At 56.1% G+C, this 26,523-nt stretch overlaps 9 protein-coding genes across 9 annotated transcripts; 3 read left to right on the top strand and 6 right to left on the bottom strand.

Moving 5' to 3' along the window:
* Positions 1-529: 529 nt before the first annotated feature.
* Positions 530-3,553, bottom strand: CHGG_08197 (uncharacterized protein; the record flags this gene model as incomplete). The annotated part of the gene is made up of 4 exons (XM_001225852.1): positions 530-1,592; positions 1,651-2,336; positions 2,408-3,319; positions 3,395-3,553. The coding sequence occupies 4 exons, from the start codon at positions 3,551-3,553 to the stop codon at positions 530-532; spliced, it is 2,820 nt and encodes a 939-aa protein (XP_001225853.1).
* Positions 3,554-4,541: 988 nt separating this feature from the next.
* On the bottom strand, positions 4,542-5,753 carry CHGG_08196 (uncharacterized protein; the record flags this gene model as incomplete). The annotated part of the gene is made up of 1 exon (XM_001225851.1): positions 4,542-5,753. The coding sequence occupies one exon, from the start codon at positions 5,751-5,753 to the stop codon at positions 4,542-4,544; it is 1,212 nt and encodes a 403-aa protein (XP_001225852.1).
* Positions 5,754-7,663: 1,910 nt separating this feature from the next.
* CHGG_08195 (uncharacterized protein) lies at positions 7,664-8,093 on the top strand (the record flags this gene model as incomplete). The annotated part of the gene is made up of 2 exons (XM_001225850.1): positions 7,664-7,730; positions 7,981-8,093. 2 exons carry the CDS (start codon positions 7,664-7,666, stop codon positions 8,091-8,093), a joined length of 180 nt encoding a protein of 59 aa, XP_001225851.1.
* A 330-nt stretch (positions 8,094-8,423) lies between these two features.
* On the bottom strand, positions 8,424-9,473 carry CHGG_08194 (uncharacterized protein; the record flags this gene model as incomplete). The annotated part of the gene is made up of 1 exon (XM_001225849.1): positions 8,424-9,473. The coding sequence occupies one exon, from the start codon at positions 9,471-9,473 to the stop codon at positions 8,424-8,426; it is 1,050 nt and encodes a 349-aa protein (XP_001225850.1).
* Positions 9,474-10,119: 646 nt separating this feature from the next.
* CHGG_08193 (uncharacterized protein) lies at positions 10,120-11,233 on the top strand (the record flags this gene model as incomplete). The annotated part of the gene is made up of 3 exons (XM_001225848.1): positions 10,120-10,297; positions 10,385-10,740; positions 10,841-11,233. The coding sequence occupies 3 exons, from the start codon at positions 10,120-10,122 to the stop codon at positions 11,231-11,233; spliced, it is 927 nt and encodes a 308-aa protein (XP_001225849.1).
* A 2,353-nt stretch (positions 11,234-13,586) lies between these two features.
* On the bottom strand, positions 13,587-14,132 carry CHGG_08192 (uncharacterized protein; the record flags this gene model as incomplete). The annotated part of the gene is made up of 2 exons (XM_001225847.1): positions 13,587-13,742; positions 14,097-14,132. 2 exons carry the CDS (start codon positions 14,130-14,132, stop codon positions 13,587-13,589), a joined length of 192 nt encoding a protein of 63 aa, XP_001225848.1.
* A 1,033-nt stretch (positions 14,133-15,165) lies between these two features.
* On the bottom strand, positions 15,166-17,321 carry CHGG_08191 (uncharacterized protein; the record flags this gene model as incomplete). The annotated part of the gene is made up of 6 exons (XM_001225846.1): positions 15,166-15,264; positions 15,621-15,882; positions 15,970-16,433; positions 16,605-16,829; positions 16,883-17,167; positions 17,235-17,321. The coding sequence occupies 6 exons, from the start codon at positions 17,319-17,321 to the stop codon at positions 15,166-15,168; spliced, it is 1,422 nt and encodes a 473-aa protein (XP_001225847.1).
* A 1,195-nt stretch (positions 17,322-18,516) lies between these two features.
* On the top strand, positions 18,517-19,386 carry CHGG_08190 (uncharacterized protein; the record flags this gene model as incomplete). Its single annotated transcript, XM_001225845.1, has 1 exon — positions 18,517-19,386. One exon carries the CDS (start codon positions 18,517-18,519, stop codon positions 19,384-19,386), a length of 870 nt encoding a protein of 289 aa, XP_001225846.1.
* An 821-nt stretch (positions 19,387-20,207) lies between these two features.
* On the bottom strand, positions 20,208-24,425 carry CHGG_08189 (uncharacterized protein; the record flags this gene model as incomplete). The annotated part of the gene is made up of 3 exons (XM_001225844.1): positions 20,208-23,855; positions 23,911-24,260; positions 24,368-24,425. The coding sequence occupies 3 exons, from the start codon at positions 24,423-24,425 to the stop codon at positions 20,208-20,210; spliced, it is 4,056 nt and encodes a 1,351-aa protein (XP_001225845.1).
* Between the last annotated feature and the right edge of the window lie 2,098 nt (positions 24,426-26,523).

The following is a 26,523-nucleotide window of genomic DNA, read 5'->3' as shown; positions in this document are numbered from 1 at the left end:
AGACACAGGTTTTGCAATGCTATGGGTCTTCGTGATACAAGTTAGCAGTCACTGACGACTAGCAGCTGGAGATATCTCAGTTGTCCAAGCCTTACAGCCCAATAATGCTCTGCAGACAGTAGGAGAGGTTGTGGTGGAGAGGTTGTGGCCGGCATGAAGGGCAGCGATGGTTGGAATGCGGACCAGAAAAAGGTGCACAAACCGATTTATCCAGCTGTCACTTGTTGCTTCAAGAACGAGAGATATCCAAGAACCAGGGCTTTTTGTTCCCCATCATCATGTTATGTTGCATTATCTCAACCAACTCACTCCACGCTTCGCCCGCCTCGATAGACGGCAGCGACGCCAAAAGATGCACCGTCCTTCTCCAGAGTCCAAAACCCGCGTGGTATCCATACCCGACAACCCCCCAACGCCCCTCTTAGACCCTTGATCCCTGACATCCTTGTTTCACTGAACCCCTTGCCCCTTGACATGACCCACTGACCCCCTACCCCTTACCCCCCACCCCCAGCCAAAACAGTCCCCTCTAAATAGGCGCATACTGATTCAGCAAATTCCACAAACTATCATCGCCAAAGTCCCCCCCAAACTGGCTATACGACGACGGCAGCATCGGCCCTCCCTCCGCCGGCGCCGGCGCACTCGACACCCCCCCCACAGCACCCAATCTCACATCTCCCCCCGCCCCCGGCGTCAAGCAAACACCATTCCCATTCCCATTCCCATTCCCATTCGCACTCGCATTAGCATCAACCTCGACGCCCCCGCCGCCACCGCTCCCCCCATGACCTCCAGCCTGTTGCTGCTGCTGCTGCTGATACTGCGGATGAAGTTGATGATGATGGGGATGATGGCCATGAAAATTCCACCCCATCTCCCCGCCGCCGCCGCCATCCGCGCCGGGTGCGGCCCTGCTCAGGTTGTGATAGACAAGGTCGCTGGTGGCGTAGATGGGTTGCAGGCTGGACCAGTCAAAGTCGCTGGGGGGGTTCCAGTCGAAGGGGCTGCCGGCGGCGATGGTGGGGGCGATGGGGAAGAGGTCCGGGTCTAGGCTAAAGGTAAACTCCGGGGTGGGATTGGAGGAGGCGGCTGACGGGAGCGTAGTGCTGCTGCTGCCGTTGTGATGGGAGAGGCCGTTGTTGAGTTGTGCGTGCTGGGATGGTGAGAAGCCGTCTCCGGCCCCGCCGGGAGTGGAGGTCGCGGCTGTGCTGAGGCTGGCTCTTGAGCCCATGGAGGGGGAGGGGTGGTAGCTTGTGGTGGTGCTGGGGCTCACGGATATGGAGGATCCGACGCTGCCGTTGTGGGTGGTTCCGTTCGGGTAGGCTGGGGAGGGTTCTGAGATGACCATCTTCTGCACGGCTTGACATGTCAGTCCTAGCGACCTCGTCATCCGCTGGCAGATGGCGTGGAGTACGCCAAGTGCCGCTTTGGCGAGCGGGTTGCGGGTTGCCATGGCCTCAAAGCGCTTGACGGCCCAGTGGAAGTGCTGGAGCGCTTTCTGCATCAGGTCGGGGTGTTCCTTAGGGAACAGGATGTAAATGGAGGCCATCATTACGATGGCGTCGAATGTGCCAAAGAAGAGGGAGAATCTGTAATAATTGTCAGCCAGCCGAGTAGGAAGAGAAGGGAACAAGGGAATTAACGCACGTCTTGTACATCTGCGGCTCGAGCGCCAGAAAGTGCAGCCTCTGCGCATGCAGCATATCCAGACTTGCTTTCAGCGCCTCAGTCCTACTCTTCGGCCGCGTAAATATGTACGGCCGATGCAACGCCATCAACTCAAAGGTCAACAACTGCGGCAGAACCACCCTTGCCAGCGGGAGCCAGTGGCACTCGGGCAAGGCATCGAACCGGGTGTCCGGATTCTCGAGGCGGAAGTAGGCCGGCGTCCTAGCATCGATCTCCAGCAGCTCGTTGTGCAGACGGTCGACGCGCGCAAAGTCCTTGGGGCAGGGCCCATCCTTCTCCAACTCGATGATCTCCTTGAGCGGGCGCAAGATATGGTGAGCCCAAAGCGCCCTGGTCACGGGGGTGGGCGGGTCATGTTCCCCCCTCGGCACGACGGGGGTCTTGGAACGGATCCTGGGCGTGGGCGCGTCGACGGGCAGTGAGGGGCCCGCCATGTTGAGGTCGACCGAGGTCGGGCGGCCGAGCACGCTGGCCATGTGCAGGTCCCACAGGATCAGCATCATCCACATCATCCTCCGGCGCTGCACCTGCCATTGGTTCTCCAACACGGCCTCGGCGTCGTCGCTCGCAGGCTTGGGGTCACGGCTGTCGCGGTGCAAGCCAATCTCCTGGGCGTCGCGAATGGCCGCACCAACGGCATGCCACTGTATCCATTATTAGCCGGGGATCCTCGACCCTGACGCATAACAAGAAAAAAAGGGTCAAGGTGACCTACCGACTCGGTAACCAAGCCCACATACTTCAACCAACTGGCCCTCATCCACCCCGCTACCACAGTATTCAACCCCATCCCCCTCTTCCCCAGCACCGCCAACACCTCCATGCCACAATCGCTATACTCCCTTGCCAAATCCTCAAACGTCATCCCGCCCGCATACTTCAACCCACCAAACCAATTCTCCCCCTCCTCCACGCCCTGCCCATGGCCCGCGCTCCGGTAGTGCTCATACCCGCCATCACCGCCCTCGGCCTCATCATCCAGCACCAACAGGCCCACGGCACAGACCTGGAACACGACGGCGGGGAAAGCGCGCATCTCGCAGTCGAGGGCGGCGGGCCCGGGCCCAGTGGCCAGCATGCTGAAGGGCAGGCGGTACCAGGCGGCCAGCTGCTCCTCGAACAGGGCGCGGTCCAGCACGGCGTAGTGCGGGTTGAACTCGGCGAAGTAGAGGCCCGCGAGCTTGTCGACGGCGCAGCGGGCGGGCAGCTGGCGCACGAGGGTCTTGTAGCGGTCGCGGGTGGTGGTGTCGATTGCTGGGTCTGCGGTGGTGGTGGCAGTGGGGGCTGGGGCGGTGAGTTGGGTGGTGAGGGGGTGGGGGTTGGTGCTGTCGTTGTTGTTGTTGTCGCCGTCGCGGGGGTCGCCGGGGTGGGATTCGATACGGTGCAGGAAGCCGAGAGTGCTGGCACTAGCGTGTGAGTAGCCAAAGGCGGCGGCTGTTGTGGCGGGGAGGGAGATGGCGTTGGGGTTAGGTTGGGTTGCTGGGGTGGATGATGCTTCATGGGGATTGTTTTTTGCGGCGTTTGCCAGCCTCCCATTCTGTTTACCGGTTGGTGCACCCGTCTCATAGCGACATGCGCTCTCCTTGTTGCGCGAGACACAGTTTGTGCAGGGGAGCTTGCGGTCACACTAGATGTGTGTCAGTCCAGATCTAAGCCGAATAACCAACTAGATGAGAGATGAGAGAATATGTGGTGAGATCACCTTTTGTTTCCGGCGATGACACTCGGTGCATGAGATGACTATCCTCCTCCTCTTCCGGGGTGGTGGTCGGGCTTGCTCCCTCGCAGCCGCCGGGGCGGCACCCGTCCAGTCCTCACCGGCACGGGGTGCCCCATCTTCGGGGCTTTCCGTGGCGGACATGGATGGGTGCAATGAGGTGTGGCGGGCGTTGTATGTGTGTGTGTCCCTGTGTGTGACCGCGTCCCCCGAGTATTGCGGAGCAGACAGACTAGACTAGCCACTTGGCAGATCGATCGCTACGTTCACTTGAATAGGTGACTAGGTAGTTATTCGTAGATGTCAAACTTTTTGAATCCTCGACACAAAAATAATGTGAAACAGCGCGTCGTGCGTAAGCCGATGGCAAGGCTCAAGCCGCAAAACTCAAATGATTCGGTCGCGTTCTCGGCACGCTGGACCCTGACCTGACTGCCGCTGCTGACTTGAGGTGATGTTGTGGTTAAAGATGGAAGGATTGGTCAGCCTCTTGATCCGCAAAAGGGTGGGGGGGAAGAAATGACAACGGTCCCTTGTCGCCAAGTCCTGTGGCGAACAATGCCATTTCCCCCCGCGCCTGTGGCCGTGCACGTACCATCGGAAACGTGGATGTACCGACACAATTGCCCTCTCACCCACCTTTTCCCGCTTATCGCCGGATCCAAAAATGCCATCGGGCCGCATTTGGTCCCGGTGAACGAGCCTGACGGGAGCCGGCTTCGGGTACGCGAAACGGGGATATGTCATGTCATGTAGTAGTAATAATGGTATGCGCCGAGGCACTGTGTCGCAAAGTCTTTGTGATTCCGTGCCTCGGAGGATTGGATGGTACGATGGACAGATCCATCTACAAGTCAATTGACTCAGGAACGCCCCCCGATCGCCGCCCTTGATTACCCTTCTCCCTGTTGTCGAAAAAAGAAAAGTAAAATAAAACACAAGCTCGCCGGAACATTTCTGGCGCACATCATTTTTAGACAGCCTGTTCTTCCCATGGATCGGTCCTCTCTGCTATTCTGGTGAATTCACGACGGGATATATCAAGTATGAAACTGAAATAGGGCTCTAGCTTCTCCTTCGCCCTCCTGCTCCTGCTGCTCCTTCACCCCACCTTCAACCCCCCCCCCCCCAATTACCCAAGACGCGCCAGGGACGCCTTCCACGCCTTCCTCCGATACCGCTCGGGCTCCGAGGGCGGGTCCCCCGCCGAGATGATGCCGCGGCCCACAATGACAATGTCGGTGCCACACACGCCAACCAGCTTGCTGGGGGTGTTGTACTGCTGGCCGAAGCCGTCGCTCTCGACCTGACCGTTCTCCTCCGCTGCTCGGCGGCGGGCAGCTTGCAGCCGGGGGTCATGTGGATCGAAGTTGTCGTCGGGCGCGGCGTTGAGGGCCTCCTGCGAGACGAAGCCCATGACGAAGCCCTTGTGGTCGCGGGCGGCCTCTACGCAGGCCTGCGTGTAGTCCTTGGTCATGAGGCAACCCTTTGACGACATCTGCGCGAGCAGCAACAGGCCGCGGTCGACGGGGGCCTCCTCGATGCCCGGGAAAACGGCGTCGTCGCCGTGCTCGTTGGTCTTGGGCAGCCGCGGCGAGTCGGCGGGCTCGAATGACTGCGTCACCGTCGTGATGGAGACAATACTGCCTTTCCGGCCGTCAACGTCTCTGCTGTCCCTCTTCTGGTGCTGCTCCATGGCCTCGAGCCTGCGGGGCTCACCTTTGTCATCTCGCGTCTGTGCCTGTTCTTGTCCTTGCGCCTGATGTTGTTGTTGCTGCTGCTGCTGCTGCTGCTGCTGCTGTTGCTGCTGCTCCTGCTCCTCCGCGTCGTCGAACTGGTCCGACAAGGGCGTGCCTACCGTGACCGACGTCTTGACCTCGTAGTGGATGCGCTCCTTCCACTTGGCCGCCGCCTCGGCCATGGCGCGCACCATGTCCTTGCCCGCGTCGATGTTTGCGTTGGTGATGTGCGCCCACTCTACTATGCGCGCCGTGCCCGCCGTGTACTGCATCTGGACCGTCTTGCCGATGTCGACAAACTTGCGGTCTTCGAAGATGAGAAAGCCATGCTTCCTCGCGAGCGCCGCCAGCTTGGCTCCCGTGCCGGTCTGCGGGTTGTAGTCCCATCCCGAGATCAGGTCGTAGTGCGTCTTGAGCACCACGATCGACGGACCGACCTTGTCGGCGAGCGTCAGGAGCTCGCGGGCCGTGGTCACGTCGGCGCTGAGGCACAGGTTCGAGGCCTTGAGGTCCATAAGCCGGAAGAGGTAGCGCGTGAGGGGGTGGCTAGCCGTCTTCGCCCGCTCGGCGAAGGGCTGTCCTAGAGTGGCATGACGAGTCGCCATCTTTTGTCCTTGTCCTTGGTAGGTCGTTGGTTCACAAAAAAAAAAATAGAAAAACGGGAGAGACGTGTGAGGAAAGGCCGGGAAGGACAAGGCGGTCGCGGCGGCGAGGAGGAGGAGGAAAGGCCCTGGCTAGTCGGTTTTATAGCGTCTGGCACTAGGACGAGTGTGGCGACCGGTATTTACCGGCAGCTTGGATGCGACCCACGGGGATGCAGGCGTGCCCAAGCGACGATTTGATGAGCTGGCGACTAGCGACGCCACGGGGGTAACGTCGAGTGTCGCTGCTAGGGTGTTGTGCCGGGATCGTCTTCCTCTCCCTTGCTCTCTTTCTTTATCCCGGGAGGTGTAATGACCGATTATGTACCGTATGTACGGTCGAGGCGTTTCACACGAATCGAATCGGGGAGAGGGCGATGCGCGCGGTCGCGGATGCTTAAATGTCTGTGGGTGTCGCTGTCAGCGAACGGCAAAAAACGCGTGGTCAAAAGGCGCAAGAGTAAGCTTTTACCTCTCCGAATCCGCGTGGGTGCAGCGGGTCCGGTGACTCCAGGACAATAGGATGGTGGGTTGCGAAGTTTGACAAGAACCCCGCAGACGGAGTTAACTACCACATGTACTACTGTGCTTGCTTGCGACTTTCAAAAAGGGAGTCGGAGTGACGCGCAAAAATTAACCAACCTAGTAGAGGTACCTCGGTGTCTAGGCCGTCTTCCGCTTAGGGTTTCGAGAAGAGATATGAGCTCCAAAAGGGAAGATCGCAGGTCAGGAGCACTCCTCTTATTTATATGAAAGAGGATCCTCATGTATTACGGCAAGAACCAGAGAGAGGCTGCCCCAGATCGTCCAAACCGCCGGGTCGAGGCCCATGGAGACTTGTTCAGACCCAAAAACCAGAGCTAGCAGCAACAGCGCAACGGCAGACGGATCTCATCCCAGCCAGTCGATGCAGCCTTGGCATGACCCGAATTGGACAATGGGACGATGCAATGCAGTCGGGGCTGAGACGAGCGGCAAAGCAACAGATAGGAAGGAGACGGGAAAAAAAGAAAAAGGGGACCGGATGCTTGTGTTCTCCGATGCGGTAGAGCATGTGCGTTGTCGACAGAAGGACGGTACGGCACCCTCCAATTGCAGCTCTGTGTGCACATGTCGAATTGGATTGCAGGCTGTGCCGCTTCCCCAGCCCTCCAGTCGGCGCACAACCGCCCGGCCGAACCCCTGCTCGTGCAGGGGCCTTTTTTGAGCCCTGGTCTTTCGTGGGGTGAGCGCACAGACCGATGATACTCAACGCGCTTTTGCATGGCCATCTCAGAGCTTCGTCCGAGCTTCGGAGTAGAATTGCTCGATGAGTGTGACCCCGGGACAGCTGGATACATACATCGTACCCGCTCCGGAATGATGCCGTCAATGCTGTCTCAGAAAAGCTCAATAACCAAGAATCGGTGCAACAGGAGATTGAAGCATCCGATCCGTCAAAAAGAAGGGGAGCGCACTGTTCCATTTGCGGCGGCTGATCGCCTTTTCCGGGGTCCACGATGCGGCTGCTGCAACGTCGTCTGTCTGTTGTGCTGGCAATCTGAGCAGCTCCCATAGTCGAAGGGGGGGAGGGTGGTTACATGCGGCGTGAGGCGGATGCAAAGAGCTCACTTCCAGCCCAGCCTCAGAGGTTCATCCGCCGTCGCCAGCACGCATGTATAGGTGGGTATATACCTAGGTACCTAAGGTATGTATATGGATGTACAAATATACATATACACCAGGTCAAATAGAAGTAGATATCATGTATTCGTACAAAGTGCTGGCCCTATTAGTACGCTTGCACCTCATCGCCGATCGAGAGCTTGTCGAGTGCTGCACTCTGATTTGCTTCGAAGCGGCCGGAGCGCAATCCGGGCGGGGCGCTGCTCAGAATGCCCCTCGGCCATACTTTCCTCAACAGAGGGCACAATGCAGCACGCTGCGCCATTGTCAGCAGCTGTAAGTCTGCAATTGGCACCTGCCGGTGCAACGAGAGCATCGAGTCCCGGACACAAAGATGATGAACCAACGGCCGGCATAGAGCGGTGGGCGTGATCGCCGCCAGGCAAATTCCTGCTTTTTCGAAGCGAAGGAGACGATCCGCTCGGTCAACCGCCAACATGACCATCGGGTGCCGTGGTTCCATTGAATCATCTTGGCCACCATCTCGCAGCTATCTCGAAGCAACACAACTGCCCCACCCAAATAGGTAACCAGCAAGGGGGGGAGAGAGCTTTCGAGGCGCGGTCCGAGATTCTAACACCGGCCAACGGCCCGCTCATAGGTGGCCTGACGGTTGCAGGCTGCAGGGTCGACATTTGAGAAGAACAGGTAGTTCAAGCGCACGGCAATAAATAGTCTGCAGCATCTGGTCCCGGTGAATGTTGGCAGTATCCAACCTCCCGCGCTGCGGCATTGGAATTCCGAATTTCTCTACTGTGTACTGCATACTTGTCGTGTGCGGATAGTTAACTCTACACTACAATCATGAAGGAAGATTGTCATTACAACGCCAAGCTGAGCGTGAGATTACGGAGGTTACAGGCAAAAGTTTTCAAAGTGGGTCAGGTACTGGCAAGGGTTATGGGCAGGGGCCAAGCAAGCCCCCGAAGTACCTCCTGTTGCCAAAGCGCGTCGCGCGCAGCAGTCAATTCAGAAAGGACTATGCATTCCGTTGGCATCAATAACTGCCTGCTGCCGTATAGGCATTGTATCTACACGCTCCCTAAGGAATTCCTCGGGGATTGCTTCCCACGCAGCGTATACCGCTTGACGTAGTTGATCGTATGACATCTTTGCTGGGTAGTTCTCTGCGATGTAATCTTTCATCCAGTTCCATGCGTTCTCGATGGGATTCAGATCAGGGCTATACGGGGGATGGCTGTACACCGGAATCCCGCGAGCCTCAAGCTCTTCGCGCGTGACCTGGGCAGTATGAGGAGAGGCATTGTCATGCATGAGGACCTGATCTGGGTGAAGACGGAACCACCCATCTATAAGAGGAACGACTCTTTCCGAATACTTCTCCCCAGTTATCGATCCCCAATCCTTCTCCCAGAAAAGACAGGGCCCTTTCCCATATTTTACTGAGTACGAACCCCAGAACATCCATCCTTTTGGCCGTTGTTCGCGCTCGACAATGCAGGTAGGATCATATGCCTCGTCTTGACGGCGTGTAACCCAGACCTTCCGGTGGGTACCAGCAGTAATCCAGGTCTCATCAGTCCAGAGGATTTGATGGTATCGCTCGAGGGGCCAGTATACGCGCTCGAGGGCGTTGTCTAGCCGGCGTTTTCGGTTCTTCTCGATAATTGGGGGCTTTCGATATGCCACGTAACGTTGAAAGCCGGCTTGACGGAGGGCGTAGCGGATCGCATACCCTGAACAGTCCCAGCCTAGAGCAGCAGGGATTTTGGAGTAGGGCATTCGGCGAGTAGCTTTCGAGGAAGTGATGAACGCAATCAAATCTTCAATCTGTTCTGGATTGAGAAGGCTGGGCCGACCAGAGCGTTTCTTTGGCGTGATGTTTGGGGCGCGGCAGGCATGTCCGACCTGGTTGTAGGTAAAGCCGAGTTGCGCGACGATTTGCTCGTATGTAAAACCACATTTGCGGAGAGTCTGAACTTGAAGCCGCTCATCGCGAGAGAGATCGGCGCTCTTAGAATGATGGCTCGGCGGCGTAGAGGGGAGCTCTGAAGACATCGCGAAGCTGGTGATGTTTGAATTGACTGCTGCGCGCGACGCGCTTTGGCAACAGGAGGTACTTCGGGGGCTTGCTTGGCCCCTGCCCATAACCCTTGCCAGTACCTGACCCACTTTGAAAACTTTTGCCTGTAACCTCCGTACATTGTAATGACGAGATTAGTTACCGCTCAGGGGCTCTCGCACTCTTATCAACATCCCTGTGGCCCGCTTATCTCTCGCTCAAGCTTTGAGTGGAACGCCAAAAATTCGGGCCAGAACAGAGCACCGTCATCGCCATGTCGCGTTTGTCCAACCAGACAGGGCCGTGCTGCTCGCAACCCGCTCGCAACCCTCCGTCTTGCCCGAGACTCCGAACAATCCATCTCTTCGCACCCGGCCCATCTTCAACGACGCTGCTCTACCGCGCTCATTCATCACGCCACTACTCCGCACTCATGAACGAGATTTGCAAAGTGCAATAAACCTTCCCTGTGCCGACCCACACGTCCAATTCGCATTTCCGCGCCATCCGGATCCCTCGGATTTCCAACTCTCATTGCCACCAGCCTCGTGCCGAGAACAATCGATATCAACCCAGCTGGGCGTAAGAGACAGTATTCCTTTGCATCTTTGGATGATTGCACAGTCGAGAAAATAAACAACAATGACCGGAGCGAAGAACCGACGCCAGGGCACAGCAGCCTCCCCCGAGCCCAAGGGGCAAGATAAGGAGGTTGCGCCGAGCTTAAATGGCAATGGGACCGCTCATGTTGCTGCCGCGAGGGGCACCGCCGAGGAGGGGCCACAGGAAAACATCTTTCTGCTATGGCCAAACATCATCGGTATGACTTGCGAAGCTGTCCCAGCTTGACCGGATGGGCCACGTACTGACAAGTGTCGCCCCGCAGGCTACTCGCGCATCGTCCTAGCTATCGCCTCGCTCTACTACATGCCCCTACACCCGCGCACCTGCTCGCTGCTGTACAGCATATCCTGCCTTCTCGACGCCCTCGATGGCTATGCGGCGCGCTACTTTGAACAATCGACGCGCTTCGGCGCCGTGCTCGACATGGTGACAGACCGGTGCACCACATCCTGCCTACTCGTCTTCCTGTCGTCGGCCTTCCCCCGCTGGGCCATCCTGTTCCAGAGCCTGATCTCGCTCGATTTTGCCAGCCATTACATCCACATGTACGCGACGCTGGCCATGGGCGGCACCGAGAACAGCCATAAGAACGTCGACAAGTCCCGCAGCCGCATCCTGTCGCTGTACTACACCAACAAGGTACATTCCTTTCCATCAACCCCGCCCCCCCCCCCTCCCCGCCCCCCTGCCCTACTTCGGTCATGGAACCCTCACTAACCCGCAATCTTCGCTCTCACAGACGGTCCTCTTCATCGCATGCGCACTCAACGAAGCCTTCTTCATCGCGCTCTACCTCCTGTCCTTCTCCTCCCCGCTCCTCTCCCCCTCCCTGCTCGAGACGGTTCCCGACCACGCGGCGCAGGCCATCATCAGCCAGGGGGCGCAGGTCAACTCGTCGCTGCTGCGGCACCTGTTCGCCAACCCGCACAGCGCGGGGGCGCTCGAGCTCGCGCGCGCCAACAAGATGGACAGCTTCTGGCCCTGGGTCCTCGCCGGCGTCAGCTTCCCCGTCATGGCCCTCAAGCAGATCATCAACGTCGTCCAGCTCGTCAAGGCCAGCCGCTGGCTCGCCGAGGGCGACGTCCGCTCCCGCCGCGCGCTAGGCCTGCCGAGGAAGCGGAAGACTGCTTGAGTGTATGTGTGTCTGTGGATGTGGCCTGTCTGTCCCGTTTCAGGAATGGCTGGGGTTGATTTTCTTGGTCTTGTCGGAGCTGGGTTACGGCAGGGTCGTGGTCTGGCCTTGGGCTTGTTACTTGCGGGGATGTGGGGTATGGTGTGGTGTATAGTGTGGGGGGGCATGTGTGTAAGGATAGGAAATTGGTGGCTTTTCTAATGCCAGACATGGGGAGAAGCTGGGGTGTCCTCCTGTACGGGTTTGAGAAGGGAGAGTGGTCTTGTGCGGGAGTGGGCATGGTTGGTTTGCTGGGCTGGGGGCGGCGAGGTAGGGGGCGGTTTTTGCATGGGCCTGTGCTGCGCTAGGTCTCTTCAGGCGTTTATCGGACGGGTTACTACTTACTACTTACTTCCTCAGACAGGCAGGGCGGGCAGGCGGGCGGTCAGGAAAGGCGGGCGAGGCGGACAGCATTAAAGGACGAAAGGACGGGCAGGCATATTGTCTGTAGTACGTATTTGAAGGGGAAGGGGTACGCGCGACTTTGTCTTTGGCTCGTCTACCAGGGTCTACTGAGCTATCTAATTCTGTCTTTTTCGACTTCCTTTTTATCTTGGTCATTTGTATTCGTATTTAGAATTTTGGGTTAGATCTTTATTGGCCTGATTGGACGCTCAGGCCTTGCTTAACCGTCCGTTTTTGCTAGGAGAGTCACGTTCACCGGGTGGTACTGTTACTGGTCCCCTTGTCGGTCATCATGGTACATACTAGGTATGCCGAGGTTAGGGATCTTCTTGGGTTATGAGCAGAAAGCCCGAAAATAAAATAAATATAGCCCGTTAAACGGCTGCAGGATGACTGCTAATTATGGCTAAATAGGCTGTATGGTGGATAGTCCTTCAACACACCTTGTCTCCGGCCCTCTCATCACCCCTAGATCAAAGGTAGACAAGAAACCCGATGCCAGGACGGTGCATGGGACAACATATATCCATGTTGACTACCTCGGGAGGTCACCCACGCTTAGTCCTGCAGTGGGCAAGGACTTGCCGCCCGGCCAGACGAGATAACCGACGCCCAAACCGAGGCAAAATCCCGTAAGAAAAGGGTATCTGAGGCAGATTTCAAAGTCGTCTTCGTCATAGCCGCGATGGTGGAATGAGCGAGTGAAGATACGCGGGCTAGCCTTGTATTGATCCCTCGCTACGTTGAATATACCCTTTCGGGGGAGCGCCTGACGACAAAGGTGACGGTAAACCATTCTGACGAGATGTTGATAGCAACTGAGGTCAATCTAGCAACCCAAACTAAACGGTGGGTCGGTTTTGATGGCTGTGATAGCTGATTTCTAATAGCTGAGGGCTGGTTGATATTTGAAGGCTGATTTGAACTGATATATGGTATTTGGGGGGAGGATCAATAGCATCATGAACATGATATGAACATGTCACTCAGCAGGAACATGTCCCGCATCATGTTCACCCTGGTCCTGATACTCCAAATCCAGTGCCACATTCAGGTTGTTCACCACACACCGACCCACTCACCGAGTATTGCAGTTCACACCATAATCTTGTGGGCAGAACAAGACTGGTGAACGCAAACAAATTAAATTCTTGTTTACAAGTAGCTAAGAATGCAACTATTATAAAGGCAGGTAATTCCATGGTGTCAAGGCGTCTGACTTCTAACACCACAACCACCACCTCCATCAACATCACACCCATATATATATATATGTATATCACCAACAGTAAGCACCCCGGTTTTATCAAACCGTCTTTTTGAGCAACAGCTTTTCACAATTGCTCTCTCTCACTCTTTCCACCACCACTTGTCAGAGCCAAACTGACAACACAGAAAGAACACAACAAAATGGCCAACACAATCTAAGGCCATCACAAAAGTCACACCAGAGCGTACGGTTACCCTTCTTTTCCCTCTGGCGCGTTTCTGTACTTGGTCTTTTCGCCGCTGACAATGAAATATTTAGGCGCTGCATACAACAGCGATAAACATTTTGACCACGTAGCCCGATTCGAAAGCGGCTTCGAAAGTGAAGACACGTCGCACAAGAACCGTCCGGCTTAACACACCACGAGTCGTTCATCGGCAAGAGGAATGAGGTGTGCATAGCATTTAAGACCGCGACGTGGGAACACAAGCCGGCTTGCTTGGTCTGCTATGGCACGCTAGGGACCAGGACCCGCTGGGTAGGACCGAAGCCGGGAAAGCCAAAAGCATGGATTACTTCCTCGGCCACGTCTAGGAGCTGCGCGGATTCAGGACAGCTTCCACACCATGATGAACCGGAGGGATGGCGACGAAGTGAACGAACTACCGCACATCAAAATCAGCTGCGCTTCAATTATGATCACGCAAGGCCATACACGACAGCCGTTAGTTCTAGGACTGACATTGGTGTGGGATCAATGCTACGGTTGTTACCTCCGTCGCGGCGCCCGTTGAACCACGCCAGGATAATCCCTCCTCTTGTGTTGAGGCAGAGGTACGCCTGCAGCGTGTCTATCTGGATGCTGTAACCAGGTCAAAAGGATCACCGTCACCATTGCTGGAACTTTGATCGCCGGCCTTGCCGCCTCGGCCGCTCCCCCCTCCGTCGCTGCCAACGAGGCAGCAAAGCGTGGGACTACCAAGTTTGTCGCGGCCGTCGTTAGCGCCAGTGCCTGCGTAGGGTTTTGCGTCCAGGCGACGCAGGCTCATCGCGGGGACAATACGGCGAAAGGCGAGGGTGCCACAATGGCGGCGGTCCGGGCCGCGATGGCTGCGAAGCGCGAAGGTGTCGCGGTAGCGAAACCCGACAGTACGTGTTTTGAATGACAATATTTCCCTGTGTCCCCCAACCCCAATTACAAACACTAACCTGTTCTGCCTGCCAAAGCCGAGAGCAAGTAAACATGGTTACGAAAGAGGCCGGCGGGGCGGCCCAGGTCGTCGTCCATTACCAAACCAGCAAATCTTCTCGCGGGTCAGCGCACCGAGAGGTTGCATCCGTCCACCTGTCCGAAGAAGTGGTCGGAAATCGGGGATGTGAGAGTTGGGGTTGGGAGGATGTCTGAAGGAACCTATTGATGAGACTGGTGGGAGGATATCCGAAGGAACTTATTGAGGGAGACTGGTGGGAGGATGTTTGAAGGAACCTATTGATGAGACTGGTGAGAGGATATCTGAAGGAACTCATTGAGGGAGACTGGTGGAAGTGCGGGGAGTGTTTACGGACATACCACGAAGGCCTTCAATCACCCGACGGCTAGTGAATAATCATACTTGACATTTCTTTTCCGCTTTTATAGTTTGCAACAGTCCCTACAGTATCGTGACCTTGCTACATGACGAGAAACAAAGGATCGATAGTAGTGGCTATCGACAATAAGCAGACCGTAGGTCATGACTTCGTTTCGTTGAAACAGACGCAACGCCCTTTTAAATGCATAACAATAAGAGTCACCGGCGAGGGCCAAAAGGGCTTCAGTGCTCAGCAACTTGTCATTAGGCCAGAGGTGTCCCTCAGCCTGTAACTTCAATGACCACTAGCGACCACGGCGACGATCCCGCCCGTGGCTCTCGAGTCTCCGCTGGCGCAAGACGCAAATAGACCCAACATGACGACTGAGACCACAATATCCTAATTCGGTCGCCATACCTAGGCCTCCGTGTCCAACAGTACCTTTTACATCTGCCCGCTGGCTCCCAAACAACCATGCCTCGCCCCGGCTCCCACAATCTGCCGCCGAAGCGAAGCTGCGTGTAGCCTTTCCAGCCCTGCCGTAAGCTGTCTCTAACACTGACCGACCAACCAAGCTTCTTAATCCCGGATCTCACCCTCCTTCGTTCCCCCCCACACACAGACTCTACACCCATCATTCAGCAACCTCCACCAACCCCCCAAGCCTAGCCCATCCGAGATAGGCCCGTTGCCTCGCGGATCGAACCTATGGCTTGTGTGCCTTGACCTTGGTTCCAGGCGGATGTTCCTCCTTGCCAAACTTGCAGAACGGGTGCGTGCACACCCCGCTCTGCACGCTCGGGCACTATCGATCGATTCGACCTGTGGTCAGCAACAGTAACAGGGATAGTAGCGGTAGGAGCGGTGGTGGTGGTGGTGGTGGTGGTAGCAACAGCAGCCATTCCCGTTGCCCCGGCTCAGCATCCCATCTGCTTCTGTTCGCCCCTTCTTGGTCTCGGGGAGAGGAGCGAGCGAGTGAGCGACAAAAACAAATGGGGACGGAGCAAAAGAGGACATGGAGCAAGAGAGAAAGGGTCACACAGAGCAAAGGTAAGAGACGGAACGAAAGCGAGAGGCGGAGTAAAGCAGAGAAACACCGAGAGCAAAAATGAAGAGCCAAAAGGATACTCAAAAACCAGAAGAAGAAAAAACAAAACTCACATGATGCCCATAAATACAATCCACCACCTCGCACTTCTGCCCATTAGAGCACGGGTTGAGGCGGGCCAAAAAGGCGATGGCGACCAGCTCGTTCGGGGTGGGCCTGTACTTGTGCTCAAAGGCGCAGGCGGTGCCCTTGGCGCAGGGTCCACGCAGATAGTGGTTGTTGCACAGCTTGCTCTGGTCGCGCCGCTTCTTGACCGCATCGAGCGCCGCCTGGGATACCTTGAGCGGGGTGTCGAGACCGCGAGGGCCGGGGTTCCTTTTGGAGAGGAGGGATTGGGTTAGTTTCACTTCGTTTGTGGATGGGGAAAAGGGTTGGAAGGAACAACAAGGTGGAAGTACATACCAAATCGTGGATTTCGCTGGTTGAGGACGAGTTGGGGACATGGGGGTCAGCTTTGGTTGTGTGGAGGAAATTGGCGGCGGAGGAGATGGATTCTTGACAGCGAGGGCGTAGGTGGTGGCAGTGACTTGGCCCGGCGTTGACGTAGCTGAGGTGGAGGGCGTTGGGATGCCAGTGCTGGTATCGCTCGTGGTCATAGTCTTGGCTCCGGCGGGGGATACTGGGCCGTAGTGTGGGAGGGCGACGGGGGTTACCGGGCTGCAAGGCACGAGGTCGGCATTGGGGACTGGCTTCTCAGACCGGAAGAGGCTGTCGTTCATATTCAAGATATTTACCCCCGTCGCGGCAACCTCGCGGACTGTGGGGATGCCCTCGAGGACTGTGACGCGAACACGGAGCGAGGGGTCCTGAAAGAGCTCGTCCAAAAAGGGGGCGTAACCGGCGTCATGGGATATGCCGAGGATAACCTGTTTGCAATTGCTATTCCGTAGATGCCATTTTGCAATTTCTGACAGTTCCGCATCAGCATCCACTCAAGTCTCGACTTCGCCTCGTCACCTCGTGGGGTGAGACCTACCCTTGATTTTGTTGCCTGCCCTATCCTTGCCATGCCCGACATCGATAAAGTCAAAACTTACCTTGGCCTGGGTAAAGCCTAACGTGAAGCTTTTGAGATCGTTTTCAGGACCCAGGCTGCCATCGTTGCGCATGGCCTTGCACAGGCCGGCAAGGTTAGCATACACTGTGGAAATCACCTCGATGCTGTTGGCATGGGCACCGCATTGCTCGAGGATGGCGGCTCGCAAGGTATATGCTGCCTTCTTGCCGCCCTCGACGCCTTGCTTGATGAAGGTCTCCTTAAACTGCGCATTGCACGTCAGCACAATACAGGTGTCTTAGGGGCCAGGGATCGTACAAGAAGACAGTCGCCGTCTAACAGTGCAATAACGTAGGGATTGCTATTCTGCCAGGAGAGTGAGCAGTCGCCGGCATCCCCAGCCAGTGGTGCTACCTTCAGGTAGTTGTGATCCTGCAGTACAGCGTCGCGGTAGACTTCGAGCTGCCGAACTTGCTGCTGTAATTCCCGTCGTGATCTGGTGGCGTCCTCGAGGCTAAGTTCGGTGTCTCGAATCCGGCTGACCAAGTTGGCATTCTCGACGCGGAGTTTTGACTCAATCGACTCAGAGTATACGATGAGATCCTGTGATGAAAAGATTAGACGACGGGTTCGGCTGCAAAAGCCGCAGGCGGGTCTCGCGCAACAGTACCTTGATGAGATGGTCATAAGAGTCTCGATGAGCAGAGAGGCTCTGGTACCGGCGGATAAACTCAGAAACGGCGTTATGAGCATTCATCACTGCCGTTGCTTGGGGCGCTCCCTGGCCGTCCCGGAACCCGTCCATACAAGGCGTGTGATCTGTAGTAGAGAATATCTCGCTTTCTTTTCTCACAGAGCCGTCACAAATAAGAAGCTGGGTCCGACCAAACGGCTGATCCTCTGATCAGATGTTGGGGTTGCAAGAAAAGAGATGCACTGGGCGGGATATGGTGAAGCTGGCCTTTGAACCCGAATCCACCCCCAGCAGAAATGAGAACAGGTCCTTGTCGCACGGCGCGTGAGGCAAGCGAGGCGTGTGCTAGCAAGTTAGTGAGGCCAGCGATTGTCGTGGATGATCAAAGAATTAAAGTGGTTGTAGACAATCCGATGGGGGGAAGACATGTACTTTTGTAAAAGATGCTCGACTCCAAAGTGAAGATTTGATGAAGAGGAGAACGTAGATAAAATGCAGATGAAGATGGAGATGGAAATGGAAATAGAGATGATGGAGATGCCTGGTGGATGGGACAAGGTTAAAGCTGAGCTTAGTCGCGGCGATGGCTCGAAGGATGGCTTGTGATGTGCCAGCGTTGAAATGCGATTCGCCAATTCCACGCATCAGATGCTGTTGTTGCACGTGGAAGGGGCATCCACTTCCACCAAGCAAGAAGCCTGAGCTCATTGAAGAAGATCCCCCTTTGGGTTGTTTGACTGCCCGCCTGACAAACGAGCTGCATCAAAAGATCAAAAAGTGTGCTACGCTGCTGGTACCCGCTTGAGGAAAGGGTGACACCACACCGCATGGTTTTGATGAATGAATGGAATCTGTGCATTATTTTCTCTTTGGCGACTCAAACTGGTACAGTTTTTACGAGAAGAAAAGCGTTATCCTGTATTGCAGAAGGAAGCATGGGAAGGGAGACGAGGTGTGGATCTGGTCAAGAAGAGGGAAGCAATCGAAGTGTAACACAGATATTTTAGTGTTGCCAGGCAGCCATTCTTCGCTAAAACTGCCGCTAGGATACAATTAATTCGCAGCATCATTGACCCCACCATCCCATGCACAGACCCTACCTTATTTTTGCCCCAGGGACCCCACTATTGACCTCCAGTCCTTGCTCCAAGCTATCAACTTCCCCACGTTTCTCCCACAAACCACACCTACCACGTCCACCACACGGCACTACGCGCCGTCACACCACCACACCACCGCACATAGACCGCCGCCCACCATGTCCCACCCCCGGGTAGAAGAAGTCTCGGAGAGCGACAGCGATGTCGACATGTCGGACCCCTCCGAGGGCGACATCGACGACTTCGTTGAGTCCGACATCATGCGACAAATCAACACACGCCCCCAGCAGCAACAACAGCAGAAACAACCACCCCAACGACAGCAACAACAACAACAACAACAACAATACCCCCAAATGCAAACCACCACCGACGACAAAGCCTACAAAGCCTACCAGTGCCTCTACCCAGTCTACTTCGACGCAACCCGCACACGGGCCGAAGGCCGGCGCGTATCGCGCTCTCTCGCCGTCGCCAACCCACTCGCCATCGACATCGTGCAGGCCTGCGCAGGCCTGCGCCTCCAAACCGTCCTCGAAGCGGGCAAGATCCACCCCAAGGACTGGGCGAACCCGGGGCGCGTCAAGGTCAACCTGCGCCAGCAGCAGCAGCCGGCCACCATCAAAAACAAGCATCACCTCTACACGCTCGTGGCGCAGCACCTGCTCGCCAACCCGACCACCGACAGCTCGCGCTCGCTGCGCATGGAGGTGCGCGGGGCGCCGATGCCCCCGCAGGCGCAGGAGCCCGGGGCGGCGTGGCCGCGGCCGGCGGTGCCGCGCGGGTGGAAGATGGGGGAACTGCTGCCGTACTACAGCCCGGCGATGACAGGCGGCGGGGTGAGCGAGAACTTCCTCAAGGACATGATGAAGGAGATGCAGCAGGGCGGCGGGGGCGGGCCCGGTGGCATGCCGGATATGGCGAGTCTGATGGCGGCTGCCGGTGCCGCCGGTGGTGGTGGCGGTGGTGCGGCTGGTGGGAGTGGGAGTGGCGGGGGTAAGAGGGAGAAGAAGGGGAAGGGGAAATAGAGTGGTTGTGTTTGCGTAGAGACGGGGTAATAAAATTCTTTTTTTTTTCTTTTTCATCCCCCTTTTGGGGGAGTTTGTTTTATTGCGCGTGTATGCCTGCTTGCCTGCCTCCGCCCCGGTTCACCGGTGGCGAGGCTTGATCTTGGACAGGGAGAGTGGTGTACATGTTTGATCCGGTTGAAGCGGGTTGGCGGAGCCATCGAGTTGGAAATATCTCCCTTGGCCAGAATAGGTACCGACAATGCAATTAATTCCAATAAGTTCGGCGTCACACCCATACATTACAATCGTATCCTCATTGGCGCTGACTGGTAGGCAGTACATGTTGTCCATATTCCATTACTCATCTATCTACCTGCGACTTTGTTTAGATCCATTCCTAACTGACCTACGGGCATCCCGACGGTTGTTTGTGCTGTGGCTTCAGTACGAAGCATGGAGGACATCATCACAACAATCACAACACGGCATGAATGAGACAAATGCAATCTTTGACCTACGCCCAGCCATCATATTCCCTGCCCTCTAAGCCTATCAGGGGTATCTTGAAAACAAAACGCCTCGCTATGCCACCAAAAAATACCGCTGTTGATCCAAGCCAAAGAAAACAAACGCTGATCTCCCCAGAGAAAAATGATACTCGCTTCCGACCATCCAAACAAAAGCCAACGCTCGACAATAACAATGCTTGTCCCCGACATGAAGAGCAACGCTGGTCTCCCCACAACACATATAATGCCCATCACCCGCTGGAGAAAGAAAAAAAAAAAAAAAAAGCAAACAACGCTCCTCCCCGTCAAACAAAACGCTTTCCTTACTCCTCACCAGAGCCCCGCCCGATGGTTTTCTTCCGCCTTGTCCACCGTTTCCAATAGCTGGGCGTAGGCCAATTCCCGTCTCTTCCGACTTGCCATCAAATTCTTCTCCGCCCTAACCGCCAAATTCCCTGCAGCCTCCATGCTCCAAGCGAGCATATTCTCACCCATCCTTGAAATGAGACACCTTCTGATTGATGATCCATTCTTCAACATTTCCGTTCGCCATGTTTTCCACTCCAGAAAATTCTGGACTTGTTGGTGTGCATGAAACTGGGGTGTCGCTTCGGCAGGCTTCCACGCCACCTTATCGGCGGGCAAGCTTGCCATGTCGTAGACTGTTGCGCTGCTAGCCAGATTGACCAATTCACCAAGCACAGCCTTACTCTCGCTGGCGATATTGGCTTTGCGCTGCTCGGCGGGCGGGACGTTCTTAATGAGCGGCTCGGCGAGCCAATCGTGGTTTGGTTGTTCGTTAGTCCGCGCGCGGCGGTTATCATCGCGCAGGTAGCGCAAGGAAGACCGGAGACCGTTAATCTCTGTCTTCAGGGTTTCGATCTCGCGTGCTGTGGCGACTGCACGCTCTTGGTTCGCTTTGGCACCAGCTTCGCCCTCTTCAGCGCCGCCACCGGTGACGGCACGGCTGCTGCTGGCAACCTGCTTCCACTTGTCGCATTCAAGCTCTAGCGACCTGAGCTCTCTGTCTTGCTTCTCGATGCTCTCGGAGAGGGTGGTGTTTTGCTCCTTCGCGGCTTCGATTTGTGATTCTAGCTCAGAGATACGAGATGTCTTGGCCTTGGCGTCTCGCATGCGGGACTCCAGGGTCTCGATCTTGAGCTGGGCAGTGCTGAGGTCCTCGTCGCGGATGGCGAGGTTGCGTCGAGTATTGTGGAGGTCATCTTTGAGACGACGGGTCTCGGCCTCGACTTCGATCGGAATTTTCTTGAGCATCTTGAGCTCCTGGCTCCGCAGAATCCATGGAGCCGGGCTGCGTTCAAATTCCTGGGTGTTGGATAAATCAATGCTGAGTGCTGCGAGATCCGAAATCTGCGAGGTGACGAATCGTAGTTTGTTGAGGTAAGTGGAAAATAGATCCGTCTCGTCTGCGCTGAAAGCAGTCATGGCGGTCTTCTGTGTGCATGACTGGACATCCGAGTAGGTGTACGGGTCGGCCCTACCTTCCTCGTGCAAGAAGCCGTGGAGGTCCAGGCCGATTCTCCGCGCCATGTCAGCGAGCTCGGCGGTTGCCGTCTCGCATTGCTCGAATGCATCTAGGGTCTCTGGAAGAAGAGAGAGCGATCTCGACTTCAGATCCTCCAGCGCGCGGACAGTCTTGTTTGCAATGACCTTGGCGCTGCGTGTCTGGGTGACAACGGCCTCGGCCTTTTTGGAAAAGTGTTGACCAAGCTCCTCGTCGTCTTGAGCGACAACCCGCTGAACCATGGTTGCCGTGGCCGCAAATGAGACGGCGGCTGACTCGAGGTAGCTTTGCATGAGGGATGCCTTCATGTGGATGTCGTCCGCAAAGCTTTCAAGGTCGGACGATATGTGAACCTCGCCGAGGTGGGTCATGAGGGCGATGGTGCGCTGCAGCTCGACAGAGCACTTCTTCTCGTTTAGGTCGTCCTGCTTCAAGCCTTCAATCCACCCGTTGAGGGCGCGCTCGACTGGCTCCAGCTCGTACAAAGCTCCCTCGTACTTGGCGAACTGCTCAAGGGAACAATGGCTGATGGAATTGATGAAACGGTCGCACATGCACGAGATCCAGGCGAGCTTGTCCATGGCGCCACAGCCCTCGAACAGCTCGTTCTCGTGACCGGGATGGGTTTGGCCGTTGACTCGCTCCTTGATGAAACCGTTGAGGATATCGGCCTTGGAGGCCAATCTCTTGAATCTCAACAGTGCCAAGACTGAGTCTCGGTCCGTTTGGTACGTGTCGGGAAGGAACATTGTAACGATCTCAAGGTGCTGCTCGGCCTCCTGCGCCTCCATACGGCGAAGTTCGAGATCGATTGTCTTCACTTGCGCCTTGGCGGCCGAGATCTGAAGTTTCATGTTCAAATCCAGCATGGCCCTGGACCGGGCGTTCAGTTGTTCAGATTCATTCTCGGTAACCGCCCGAGAAGCATGCATATCCGCGAGGTCGCTTTGCAGGTTGGTGACAAGCTCCCGGAAGCGCGACAGCGTGTATTCGTTGTCTTCGATGGCCTGCTGTTGTATGGCAGCCTGGCGAGCCTGCTCAGCAATCACGGCGTCCCGTTTGTCGATCTCATCCTGCATCTCCTTTTGATTGTTAACATGGTTAATCTCGAGCTCATCGCTTACCTCCTTGAGCTCCTCCAAGTCAAGGATGGTCGCTTTGAGTTCCTTAATCTCTTCAGACTGGTTCATCGTCTGCTCCGTCAAGGTTTCGATGATGTCTTCAGCGCCGAGTGCGTTGTCAAGCTGTTCTCTGAGGTCCTCAACGGCACTCTCCTTCTGAGCCAATTCGATTTCGCAAGCATGGAGTTTGTCCTTGAAGGCGTCACCCTCGGCAAGGGTGTCCTGCATCTCCTTGATTTGGTGCTTGAACTCGTCCTCTTGCTCTCGCGAGATGTCTCGGAGTCTGATCAAGGCTTCCCGGAGGCGTTCATTGTCTTTTTCCATCTGAAGCCAGCCGGTGCTGGCGATGTCCTCGGATGACATGCCTTTGGTGAATTCAGAGTTCTCCTCCCGAAGGATATCGACTTCCAGCTTGAGCTCCTCCGTCTTGTGTTTCAGGGCGTCTAGCTCCGTCTTGTAGACGTCGGCCATCTCTTCCGCCATCTCACGGTCGAGGGTGGCAAGCTCCATTGCCGTCTCATGTTCCTGCTGAATGTCCTCGACGTTGTAGAGGCGAGACTCGGCCTCTTTGAGTTGACGTTTAAGCTCAGCGATTTCCTGCTGTTGGGGCTGATACTTGATTTGCAGCGTCTGAATAATCCGCTCAAATCTGTCGCGTTCGCTCTTCATTTTGTCGAGATCGTTGAGCTTCTCCCGGTCCTCGATTCTCTTCTTCTCGAGGACGCGGAGCTTCGCCTTGAGATCCTCGATCTCTTTCGTAGCAGCTGCGTTGCCAGCTGCGGGCCGCGGGGATGCCGCGGCGGCACTTGATGGTTTGGTGGGCTGTTTCGTGGCCGTGGTTGGTTTGGTGCTCGTTGAGCCAGTGAGTTTCTCGAGCGCCATGGTCCTCGACTGGACAGGGCTGGTGATGGGGGGGGATCCAACGTCCTCATCGCTGCTCTTCGGGCCAGACGCAGCGCTGCTGGAGCTGGAGCGTTTACCGGTGGTGTGAAACTTGGCAGATCCCGGGATGGCGACTGAAGAGGCTCGAGTAACCGCCGAACGAACAACATTGGGTTTGGTGGTGACAGCCAGTCGGCCACTAGGGGTACGTGTAGGGGCACCAGTAGTCTTGGGAATTCCACCGGTAGTCTTTGGAACGGCGGCCGATGAGGCTTGACGAGTTTGCCTGACTGGCATCGGAGGCGGGGCCATCGAGGGTCGGGCCGTGGCGATGGCCGGACGTGAGCGAGCTCCCGGGGCAGGTTTTGCATTGGACGGGGTGGTAGTGCGGGATGGAGCTCCGCTCGAAGGCGCAGTGCCCAGTTGCTTGGTGGGTGATCTGGTGGGTGACTGTGGAGAAATTCGTCAGTGTGGCGCTCTTGCCAATATATAAAAGACGACTTACTCTGATCCCAGTAGGTGTACGGGTTTGTTGCTTTTGGCTCGGTGTCGGGCTTGGTGCGTTTAGGCTGATCCGTTTGGTCAAGCCCGGATCGGCCGGGGTAGAACCTCGAGAAGAGGCTGAGAACATGCTGCTAGGGCGGCCTTTTTTCTTGGGCTGAGGGTACAGCGGAGCAGCCGGCTCGGCGAGCAGCTTCAAGGCGGTGGGACGGACGAACATTCCGTATCCCATGTCGCAGTCAAAGTAGCGAACGTCATTGACGCTTCCGTCGTTCTTGCCGGAATCGTCATCGAGCTCAACACCGACCCAGAGGCCAGGTGCAAAGTTGGTGTGGCCAAAGAATCGGATGAATCCTGCCCATCAATGTCAGCTGCATTCTAGCACTGGCGCTTCCTCAAGAGCGACCGAGGCCACAGGAGGGAAGGGCATGTAAAGCTCAAGGAGCACAAAAACAACGTACCATGGCGCTGGTCAGCCAGCTGGACTCTGCGTCCTTCGGCCAACTCCAGCACGGACATGTTGTCAAAGACAGATACCTAATTCTGAGACATAATGCTGTGTCTGTTCGTTCAATTGATGGTATTTGATGTGTGTACAGTGGCTCGTGACCGAAAACAAGTGGCTTGTAGTTGAATGTTGGAAGTGGCTTGTGGCTGAAAATCGAAAGCGGCGGAAAGCTGAGAATGGCTGAAAGTGGCTCGTGGCTGAAAGTCGAAAGCGGTTGACAAGTCGAAAGCGGTTGACAAGTCGAAAGCGGTTGACAAGTCGAAAGCGGTTGACAAGTCGAAAGCGGTTGACAAGTCGAAAGCGGTTGACAAGTCGAAAGCGGTTGACAAGTCGAAAGCGGTTGACAAGTCGAAAGTGGCTGGGATTTGAAAAGTGGATGAGTGTCGAATGTGGCTGAGAGTTGGATGTGGCTGGATGGTGAAGTGGCTGAAAGTGCGTCGCGTTGCTGTGGTGTGCTGGTTCTGCTTTCTGCTGGCCGAAGTCTGTCGGCGGCGGCGCAAGTGCTCCTGGTTGCGCGCGGTTGCTGAAAGTTGGAGATGTGATGACTTGTGTCTTTCTCTGTTCGATTCTGATAGCTTTTCGATGGATTTCTGATTTCTTTGGATGCGTTTGCGATCTGATCAAAAAGCTCTTTCTTCTGAAGAAGTTGAAAGGAGAAAGAGAGGGAGAGCGCGACTGCGGGCGAGAATAAAAGCACAGAAAAGTGGGGCACAATCAGCCAGCTCCCAAAGCAGAACCACCAACCCTTTGGGAAGCAATTGCTTTGGAGAAGGAAGGAACGACACGGTAGAGGGGAGGAGCAAAGCCTGTCAGGCACCAATGAGCTTTCCAGAGGGCAAAAACAAGCCCACATTGGGAAGGAACGACCCCGAGGAGAGCAGGAGCAGGGGCCTGGGGGGGAAGGAGCGTGGTGTCGTGCCTTCCTCGCGGGGGAGGCGGCATTATTCGATCGCGGTGGTGCGGATTTCCTAATCTCTCCCTCTTTTATCACATCAGGTTGACCGGTTCGACTTGCGTTTGCCAGCCGCCGCCCATCATCAACAAATCTCCGGTGTATCAGGGGCGGTTACACCAATCTCTTGAACCCTTGGGCCGGCCCAGACATTCCCCGGATCTCATGCGGCTTCCCGAGACACGCCCATGTCTTGACGGGTGTCTCGGATGACGGGCGGAGGGGCTTGACGGGATGTCGTGACCGGTTGTTTCGTGTTCCGTTTACCAACCGCCAGGGCTAGAATCAGTGTTTTGTCGAGCTGTTACGTAGAATTGATGACAATCCATGTGATAGCGGTGTTCGTGATGGACTGAGTAACAGGAACAATCACTCCCATCCGGGCAGGGACGTTGTAGAATGCAGATACTGCGTAGTTCCTTCCATTTCCCATCACAACATGCCATCGCCAACCATCGCCAGCCATCACCCTTCCATCTCCCCGAATCAACAACTCAGTTACACAAACAAATTACCATTCCAGCTACCTGATATACAAACTTTGATCTAAGGGTAGATACGCAGATACTATCCAATCTAAAATTCCATCACCATGCCACCATCGAGCCCGCGCCCAGCATTCAACCAACTCCCACCGCGCACCCACTCAACGACTCGAACCCCAATCGCCTCTCCGTTTTCTCATCAACCGCAATCTCGACATCCCTCTCGCCATACCCAGACCCGCTACCAAAAGCCACGCTCGGCGCCATCACCACCATCAACTTCGAATTCCTAACCTCGACCGACCACGGCCCCATCACCACACCACTAGCACCCCCGTCCTCTCCCATCCCACCGGCACTACCACCAACACCACCACCAACAAAAGAACCCGCCACCTTCGCCGCCGCCGTAAAGGGAGATGCACCAGAAGAAGAAGCAGAAGAAGAGGAAGAAGGCAAAGAAGCAAGCGAAAAATCCCACGGAACATAAATCACCAGATCGGCCCCGACAACGCCGCGCCACAGCGTCGCCATCCACTGCCAATGGTCGACGGGTGCATAGGCGTCGGGCGATGGGGACGGTACAGGCGAAACGATCGGCGAGAGTGAGAGAGAAGCCGGAGGGGAGGAACGCGATGGGAAGGCGGCGCGTCGTCGATGGAGCTGTGGGGG

This window comes from Chaetomium globosum, genomic scaffold, assembly GCF_000143365.1.
Source record: "Chaetomium globosum CBS 148.51 scaffold_5 genomic scaffold, whole genome shotgun sequence".
In the NCBI taxonomy this organism is placed as follows: Eukaryota; Fungi; Ascomycota; class Sordariomycetes; order Sordariales; family Chaetomiaceae; genus Chaetomium; species Chaetomium globosum.
This window is presented reverse-complemented; position numbering and strand designations above follow the sequence as displayed.